The following is a 10,000-nucleotide window of genomic DNA, read 5'->3' on the forward strand; positions in this document are numbered from 1 at the left end:
CGTCATTCAAGATAACAGGCAAGTGGTTTATCAAATCACATGCAAGGATGTTTTACAAGGACCCGCCTTCATAAATACATCTCCTATCGAGAAGTCCCAGATCCTTGTGTGAAGCAGACAGCGAACTACAGGATCTGGCAAAAGTCAGGTTATGTTCTGTAGGCCTACAACTCAATGAGCACAGTAGTACAGTATTGTCTGGGCTGTTCTGTAGGACTGTAAAAATAAAGTATGTTTCAAGTATTTGGGGAAAGTATTCCTACTTTGTATTCCTACACAGTTTACAGTATTTTAGGCTACTATTTGTTTGCCAGCTGAACCAACACAAGGGCTTCTGTCTCCTGAACAGGAAACTAAAATCATGAGCATTGTCCTAGAAGAAAATGGCATAAAATTAGGCCTACGACAAATCCAAAGAAAAAAGAAAAATAATAGAAAACAATGAGATACAGTATTTAAAAATATTGATGGGGTAGCATATCAACTTACTGTAGCCTATTAGTTTATCTACTGGTTGTAGTAGGTAGCCTACTGTTTGTAGTGTAACACTGAACAAAAAAGGCCCAATAAGTCATGAAATTGAGAAATGCAATAGCCTACAGTGTTTTACACTGAGCACATCAGTGTTCAACTGGTCCTTAAATGTCTTGATATATGATGGTTTGTGTGTGTCTTTTGAGAACAAATGATCATTTTGAGGAGAATGTAGGCCTATAGTTTTGCCCATTGTGTGTGTGTGTTTTTAGATTTGAGTGTAGAGTTCTGAGAGTATGAGGCATGTTTTCAGAAAATGTGTGTAGACAATCGAGAAAACTAGATGATGTGGATAGGCTAGGGAGGTGGAAAAGTCACTCGTTCAGAGTGCAGGGGAAATGCGCTTTTTTTTAAGATTGACTACTAGCAGCTGTGAGGGCGACATACGTCATTGTTCTGCGACCAATCTAACAGTGATGTAAACCAAGAAAACTTCACATATCTTGTCAATCTTCTAGCATCGAGCAAAGGAATAAGTGACAGTTGTACGGCCAGTTTGAACGGTCATTTTGATTTCAAGTGTTGGCTACTCTGCTTTGACAAATGATCGTTCACCAAAACGAGCGGACAGCTGGTCAAAAACGAGTGGGTATAGCGTGGCATGCCAATTCTGAAGTGCATCGCTAACAGCCCCGATGCAATCCACACGTTTGTGTGCTAGTTGTCTTAACGTCACTTGATGTTTATCAGCATAACACGACAGGCTACTTGCTGTATAGCATTTAATGAGCAAACATGCATTGTTTAAAGATAGGACAAGTCCTTGCAGAATAAGGTTGAGTTAGCTGGTTGATAGCCAGCCTTATAGCGAAACAGGACCTTCTCCCATAGTTCGTTTGGTTAATTGTTGCCTGTCACAGTCGTGTTCACAAGTGAAGTAGTTAACTGTCAGTTATTTCACATGTCGGCTACCTAGAGGAGCCCCCCGCCCCCATCATTCCGTGTGCCCTAACGCATGGACCTGTCAAGCGCATGCATTTCGGTGGGATCGCGCGGTTCTGACGGTAGCAGCGTGGTGCACCATATAGCACTGCGTGTCCCGTTCACGGATTTAACGGGCGGCGAGAAAAAGACCGGATCTAACGTTACTGTTAACGGAGAAGGTTCCTCTTCGGTGTCTGATGAAGACGAGTCGGCTCCGTGTCAGCATGGTAAGAGGTACATCTGGATCTAGCTAATTTATTGTCATATCGCTGTCGCTGATCGTCAGTGGTGTTAATTGGGCTTGGGATATCAAGCCTAGGCTATAGGCTACTACTTCTGCATAACATCATACATTGTCTAGGCCCTAGACCTCTGCATGAAGTCGTTATGATATAATGATATTCGCTGATATTTGAATCGGCCCAGGTATCGCTATGTGATGGGTAGCCTATGTCATCATCAAAGGAGCCCGTAATCATAGCCTATACAATGGAAGTTATTATTCACTTCTGCATAACATCATAATAGGTTAGGCCTACATCAGAGCCCTTTATATGGCTCTGGGTTAGGCTACATTGTCTAGGCCCTAACTATGTTCTAGACCTCTGCATGAAGTCGTTATGATATAACTGATATTCGCTGATATCAGTCTGAAAATAACACAGGATACCCATATGTGATGGGTGGGCTATGTCATGGAAGGGGCCCGTAATCATATAGGCTACACTGGAAGTTATGTTATTCACCCCTGATATCTGAACGAGGCCCCTCAGTCAGCACATCTGACTGTCAACTTCAACTTCAACTTCAACTTTATTTTGTCCCCCAATGGGGCAATTCATTTGCAGGAGTGAAGAGCACAACACAACATACAACATAAACCACTCACATAGGGACAAATCACAGATGACAAGGGACAGATCACAGATGACAGCCAAAGACAACATGATGATAAGATGCATAAGAGAAAATAAATAAAAAAAAATAAATAAATAAAAAAATAAATAACCAAGCCTAGACCAAGCTGGCCAAAGTGCTATTTGAACTAAAGTGCGCTGTGCAATAAGCTACCTCCTTCTCTTGGAGTTGTCCTGTGAACAGGCCATGCCTTGACAAATCAGAGAAGGTTTATTGCTGCTGTCTCAGATTTTGTTCAAACCTACTTTATCAAGAAAGTGTGCTGAAACCAAAGCCTGCGAAATATGTCCGCTCAAAACCATTATGTCTTCATATTATTATCATCCCTTGACACAGCCATAGAATGGAATGGAATAGAATAGAATAGAATATAAACTTTGTTTTACAGCATGGAGATCACATTGTCTGGGAAGCAATGTTTAGGCATTTAATATAATGAAAAGTGTCATTCGCAGGCAGCCCAAACTTTAGTGCAGAAGCATATTTTCAATATGACTGAACCATCAGTCAAAAAGGCAACTTATGGCGGCTTCATTTCCTGACAGTCCTCAGGATGAACAACCTTAACAGTGGCCTGCTGTTAGGCTAACCTGACTTTCGCCAGATCCTGTAGTTCGCTGTCTGCTTCAGCGAAACGCCTCTGGTGGAGCATGGCGGAACTACAAGGGTCTGGCGAGAGTCAGGCTACTGTTAGGCTGCCATAGCAACCACACCCCTATGGTAGGAGTTGTGCTCAGCCACAGACAAGAGGGCCCTGCGCAGGGTCATCAAGCAGCACAGATGATGATTTGGCGCCCCCTGCAGGCTGGGAACAGCACTGCAAGGACACTAGCCCCTAAATGTGCTGTGCTGTTCTAAATGTGCTGTATTGTTCTAAATGTGCTGTGCTGTTCTAAATGTGCTGTATTGTTCTAAATGTGCTGTATTGTTCTAAATGTGCTGTTCTAAATGTGCTGTGCTGTTCTAAATGTGCTGTGCTGTTCTAAATGTGCTGTGCTGTTCTAAATGTGCTGTGCTGTTCTAAATGTGCTGTATTGTTCTAAATGTGCTGTGCTGTTCTAAATGTGCTGTATTGTTCTAAATGTGCTGTATTGTTCTAAATGTGCTGTATTGTTCTAAATGTGCTGTATTGTTCTAAATGTGCTGTGCTGTTCTAAATGTGCTGTTCTAAATGTGCTGTGCTGTTCTAAATGTGCTGTATTGTTCTAAATGTGCTGTGCTGTTCTAAATGTGCTGTATTGTTCTAAATGTGCTGTGCTGTTCTAAATGTGCTGTTCTAAATGTGCTGTGCTGTTCTAAATGTGCTGTATTGTTCTAAATGTGCTGTATTGTTCTAAATGTGCTGTGCTGTTCTAAATGTGCTGTGCTGTTCTAAATGTGCTGTGCTGTTCTAAATGTGCTGTGCTGTTCTAAATGTGCTGTGCTGTTCTCTGTGTTCCAGAGTTTCAGGTGTTCTCCTGCTCGCTCTGCCCCCTGTCCTACACGGCTCAGATCTTCCTCCACAAGCACATCAAGAGGAGCCACACGGACGAGTACGTGCGCCTGCTGAGGTCTGGAGAGATCCGATCAGAGACTCTGGCGCCCTCTAGAGTAAATGGCAGCATCAACCAGCACACTCAGACCCAGAGCCAGAACCAGAACCTGACCCAAACTTCAGCAGCCGTGTCGTCCAGGATCACCCAGTCCTCTAACGCCCCATTGGACAGGCGGGAGGAAGTCGTGGAGAATCACGTGGAGCCCCACCATCACTGCTTCCTGTGCGCAACCAGCTTCCCCTCAGACGACCCCGAGGACCAGCAGCAGCAGCAACAACAACAACAACAACAACAACAGCAACAACAACAACAACAACACCAGCAGCAGCTCCTTCTTTCCTCTGACGACCATCTGGACCAACAGCAGCATAGCCAGCAGCAGCAACAACAACAGCAACAACAGCACCAGCAGCCTCTACCTCCACCTCCACCTCCACCTCCACCTCCACTCCCTGACTCTGGGGACAAACAGCGTCAACAGCAACAACAACAACAACAACAACCACAACAACCACAACAGCAGCAACAGCCTCCGCCTCCACTGCAGCTCTCTGGGGGTGGGGAGTGGGTCTTCCTCTGCCCTCTGTGTGGCAAAGCCTTCCCTGAGGAGGCTCCCCTGAGACAGCACCAGACCACTCACTACGCCGGAACACTACGGAACACTCTAGAACACTCACGCCAGAACACTCTAGAAGTCTCACGCCAGAACACTCTAGAACACTCACGCCAGAACACTCTAGAAGTCTCACGCCAGAACACTCTAGAACACTCACGCCAGAACACTCTAGAAGTCTCACGCCAGAACACTCTAGAACACTCACGCCAGGCGGCTCTGAAGGAGCACCGGCGGACTCGCGCCGGCGACTGGCCCTACCACTGCTCCCAGTGCGGCAAGAGCTTTGCGCCGGAGGCCAGTTTCAGACGGCACCGACGCACTCACACGGGAGAGAGGCCGTACCACTGCACTCAGTGCGGCAAGAGCTTCACCAGAGAGGATCATCTCAAACAGCACCGGCGCACTCACACAGGCGAGAGGCCGTACCGCTGTCCGCAGTGCGGCAAGAGCTTCACCGAAGGGGGCGCCCTTCGACAGCACCAGCGCATCCACACGGGAGAGAGACCGTACCACTGCACTCAGTGCGGCAAGAGCTTCACCACGGATGGGACTCTCAAGCGGCACCAGCGCATTCACACAGGAGAGCGGCCGTACCGCTGCTCTGAATGTGGCAAGAGCTTCACCCTACAGGGAGACCTCAAACGACACCAGCGCACTCACACAGGAGAGAGGCCATACCACTGCACCCAGTGTGGCAAGAGCTTCAGTCAGTCTGGTGATCTGAAGAAACATCTGCGGACTCACAAGAAAGAGACAGCTTCATAGTCACAGACTAGGTGGACATGGACTGAATTTATGCTAATCAAAGTATGCACCCTCTTACTCCGTCCTGATTGTTGCCAGGGCAAGCAAGTGGATGGACAGAGCACTTTAGGACATTCCAGCACTGGAACACTCTGGAACACTCTAGAACACTCTAGAACACTCACACCAGAACATTCTGGAACACTCTAGAACACTCACACCAGAATATTCTGGAACACTGTAGAGCACCCACACCTGAAGCACAAGCAAGTGGGTGTCGACAGTCACAGACATTTGTGCCTTGACAAAGGGCTATAGTAGTATAAGTTGTTGTTGTTCGTACATATCTGCAGCATTCACAAACCAAATGGTGGTGAAGAAAACAAACTTCACTGATCCCGTCTACTCGACTGATGTGTTGAGTTTGAGGTTTTAAAGGACTAGATAGCTGTTCACAACAATAGTAGTAGCTGTAAACATTAAGACAGAAAAGCTAATAGGACCCCATTTCCAGGTTAGCCAGTGTGATATTTATCACATGCATCAGTTTCCAGCACATTTCATCCAGTCCTGGTTATATCCACATAACTGCATCCATACATACATCCATAGTCTGACGTTATAATCTATTTGCCTCGGGTGTATTGTGGAGTGGGTAAGACTGCTTTTAGTGGCAGGCTAGCAGATACCATTGACATGTGCTAGCCTAGCACCAGCCAACTTGGAACACAGGCTATGTCCAGAAGTCAAGCGTGCACGCTGGGCAGTGTGCATTTTCCGGAAGTTACGTCAGAATAGACTGTCCGAAAGTCAAGCGCTCTCACTAGTTGGGTAACTCGTTTGGCGTGATTTCCAAGCGTGCATCGATGCATCTTTTTTGGCCTCAGATATCCCATAATCCATTGCGCAGCGCAAGTCAAGCTCCACATGTCATGCAAATCGTCAACACACCCCCCTCCCCGAGTCAGGTGACGCCAACTAGTTAGTGCTGTCCAAATGTAGGTAGGGACGCATACTGAGGAGCGAGCTAACTAAGACGCTACGAACTAAGGTACTATCCAGCGTGCACGCTTGACTTCTGGACATAGCCACAGTGTGCGTGGAAACGTAGTTGTGGATAAAGACCTATGCAGCTGTTTGGGGTGGTGAGCTGTGGCTTCCACTCCCCTCCACCAGGGGTCAGTACACAGCATCTGATCATCATCCCATCATGGACACTGAATTGTGCTGATCTGAAGACTTGGGGCCTTTTCCGAAACTACTTACTCCTCCTTAGCCACGTTCCCTCCGTTTACCTCTCCCTCTCCTTAGCTACGTTCCCTCAGTTTAACTAGTTACCTCTCCCTCTCCTTAGCTACGTTCCCTCAGTTTAACTAGTTACCTCTCCCTCTCCTTAGCTACGTTCCCTCAGTTTACCTCTCCCTCTCCTTAGCCACGTTCCCTCCGTTTACCTCTCCCTCTCCTTAGCTACGTTCCCTCAGTTTAACTAGTTACCTCTCCCTCTCCTTAGCTACGTTCCCTCAGTTTAACTCTCCCTCTCCTTAGCTACGTTCCCTCAGTTTAACTCTCCCTCTCCTTAGCTACGTTCCCTCAGTTTACCTCTCCCTCTCCTTAGCTACGTTCCCTCAGTTTAACAAGTTACCTCTCCCTCTCCTTAGCTACGTTCCCTTCCCATGCCCATAACAAGTTTTAATACAAAACCTTGCAGAAGTATTCACTCTAGAACACTCCGGCACCAGAACACTCTGTGACACTCTAGAAGACCATGTTCATGTGCTGATGTACAAAATATACTTACTCATGTTCCCTCAAATCAGTATTGTTATGGTGAACTTTCTATGTATATTTACCTTAAGGCCAAATAAGTTATTTGTCTACTTAAACATAATAAAAAGAGAATTAAAACAGTTCATGTTCGCTCTTTCAGAGGTTCTCAGTGTTGGATGCAGATCATTTGTCTTTTTGTCCATCCTCCCTCCCTCCATCCCTCCTCCCTTCATCCTTCCTCCCTTCATCCTCCCTCCCTTCATCCTTCCTCCCTTCATCCTCCCTCCCTTCATCCTCCCTCCCTTCATCCTTCCTCCCTTCATCCTCCCTCCCTTCATCCTTCCTCCCTTTCACCCTTCCTCCCTTCATCCTTCCCTTCCTTCATCCTTCCTCCCTTCACCCTCCCTCCCTTCATCCTTCCCTTCCTTCATCCTTCCTCCCTTCACCCTCCCTCCCTTCATCCTTCCCTCCCTTCATCCTCCCTTCCTTCCTTGTCTTGACTCCTTCTAATTCCAGTGTTCTTTACAGATCAGTGGGAAAGAGCCGGAGGACCGAGGAGAGTTGAGAAGAGCCCATATTTTAGGATCAGCCCTGTAGCCAGGTGTCGTAAACGTAGTTGTGGATAAAGACCTATGCAGCTGTTTGGGGTGGTGAGCTGTGGCTTCCACTCCACTCCACCAGGGGTCAGTACACAGCATCTGATCATCATCCCATCATGGACACTGAATTGTGCTGATCTGAAGACTTGGGGCCTTTTCCGAAACGACGTACTCCTCCTTAGCCACGTTCCCTCAGTTTACCTCTCCCTCTCCTTAGCTACGTTCCCTGAGTTTAACTAGTTACCTCTCCCTCTCCTTAGCTACGTTCCCTCAGTTTACCTCGCCCTCTCCTTAGCTACGTTCCCTCAGTTTACCTCTCCCTCTCCTTAGCTACGTTCCCTCAGTTTAACTAGTTACCTCTTCCTCTCCTTAGCTACGTTCCCTCAGTTTAACTAGTTACCTCTTCCTCTCCTTAGCTACGTTCCCTCAGTTTAACTAGTTACCTCTTCCTCTCCTTAGCTACGTTCCCTCAGTTTAACTAGTTACCTCTCTTCTCCTTAGCTACGTTCCCTCAGTTTACCTCTCCCTCTCCTTAGCTACGTTCCCTCAGTTTAACTAGTTACCTCTCCCTCTCCTTAGCTACGTTCCCTCAGTTTAACTAGTTACCTCTCCCTCTCCTTAGCTACGTTCCCTCAGTTTACCTAGTTACCTCTCCCTCTCCTTAGCTACGTTCCCTCAGTTTACCTAGTTACCTCTCCCTCTCCTTAGCTACGTTCCCTCAGTTTAACTAGTTACCTCTCTTCTCCTTAGCTACGTTCCCTCAGTTTACCTCTCCCTCTCCTTAGCTACGTTCCCTCAGTTTAACTAGTTACCTCTCCCTCTCCTTAGCTACGTTCCCTCAGTTTAACTAGTTACCTCTCCCTCTCCTGAGCTACGTTCCCTTCCCATGCCCATAAAAAGTTTTAATACAAAAGTTTGCAGATGTATTCACTCTAGAACACTCCGGCACCAGAACACTCTGTGACACTCTAGAAGACCATGTTCATGTGCTGATGTACAAAATATACTTACTCATGTTCCCTCAAATCAGTATTGTTATGGTGAACTTTCTATGTATATTTACCTTAAGGCCAAATAAGTTATTTGTCTACTTAAACATAATAAAAAGAGAATTAAAACAGTTCTTGTTCGCTCTTTCAGAGGTTCTCAGTCTTGGGTGCAGATCATTTGTCTTTTTGTCCATCCTCCCTTCCTTCATCCTCCCTCCCTTCATCCTCCCTTCCTTCATCCTTCCCTTCCTTCCTTGTCTTGACTCCTCCTTCTAATTCCAGTCTTCTTTACAGATCAGTGGGAAAGAGCCGGAGGACCGAGGAGAGTTGAGAAGAGCCCATATTTTAGGATCAGCCCTGTAGCCAGCGTCTGGGACGACACCTTTCGTCCTTACACAGAGGGATGCAGGCGGCCATCGCTTTAACGGGATCTCTGCTTCAGGCGTTCCAGGACCACGGACAGCTACCTCGCCAAACATGTTCTAAACGTTACACTCAAGCATGACAAACATGCTTTTAACGTTACACTCAAGCATGACAAACATTCTCTTAACGTTACACTCAAGCATAACAAACATACCGATGGGCGAACTAGTGAAACACAAATTTGAGAAAGGGAGTGTATGTGTGTTTACATGTTTTTGTTTTACATGAACAGAAATAATTTGAGAAAGAGAGTGTTTCATTATTGTTGTTTTTATTTTTGTTTTACATCATTGTCATGCTTCACAATTTGCTTCAGAAAGGGAAAGGTCTGCAAAACTATCAGTTGAAACAGGTGTGTGTGTGTGTGTGTGTGTGTGTGTTTACATGTGACTTCATGTAAGTAAAAACACAAGGGATGATAGAAACAATCCAACTTTTATTGGCGTGTGTAGACATCTGTGCGTGTGTGTGTGTGTGCGTATGTGTTTGAGAAACATATGTGAATATGTGGAGAGTGATGCCGATACACACACACACACACACACACACACACCAATGATGCTTGGGCTGTTCTAAAATAGGCAGGTGTGTGATAATTGCAGGTAATCAGTGAATAATAACAACCATCTTCACAGGGCACACATAACACACATTTCCACACTGGAACACTCCGGAACACTCCGGAACACACTGGAACATGCATTATTCCAATGTATTTCATCATCCCACATACAACCTACCTGTAGGCTAAACATAAACGTTCAAGGACGTAGTTAACTAAACCGCTTATTTGCTAAATTACGAACGTTTTTAAATAGACCGCATATTTGCTAAACTATGAAAGTTTTTTAACTAAACCGGTCATTTGCTAAATTATGAAAGTTTTTAACTAAACCGCTTATTTGCTAAATTATGAATGTTTTTTTAACGAAACTGCTTATTTGCTAT

At 45.8% G+C, this 10,000-nt stretch overlaps 1 protein-coding gene across 1 annotated transcript; it reads left to right on the forward strand.

The window, feature by feature from the left end:
* Positions 1 to 975: 975 nt before the first annotated feature.
* Positions 976 to 5,292, forward strand: LOC134071034 (zinc finger protein 501-like). The gene is made up of 3 exons (XM_062527974.1): positions 976 to 1,685; positions 3,818 to 4,107; positions 4,384 to 5,292. Exons 1-3 carry the CDS (start codon positions 1,490 to 1,492, stop codon positions 5,290 to 5,292), a joined length of 1,395 nt encoding a protein of 464 aa, XP_062383958.1. The 5' UTR covers positions 976 to 1,489.
* The last annotated feature ends 4,708 nt before the right edge of the window (positions 5,293 to 10,000 follow it).

This window comes from Sardina pilchardus, chromosome 1, assembly GCF_963854185.1.
Source record: "Sardina pilchardus chromosome 1, fSarPil1.1, whole genome shotgun sequence".
Classification (NCBI taxonomy): Eukaryota; Metazoa; Chordata; class Actinopteri; order Clupeiformes; family Clupeidae; genus Sardina; species Sardina pilchardus.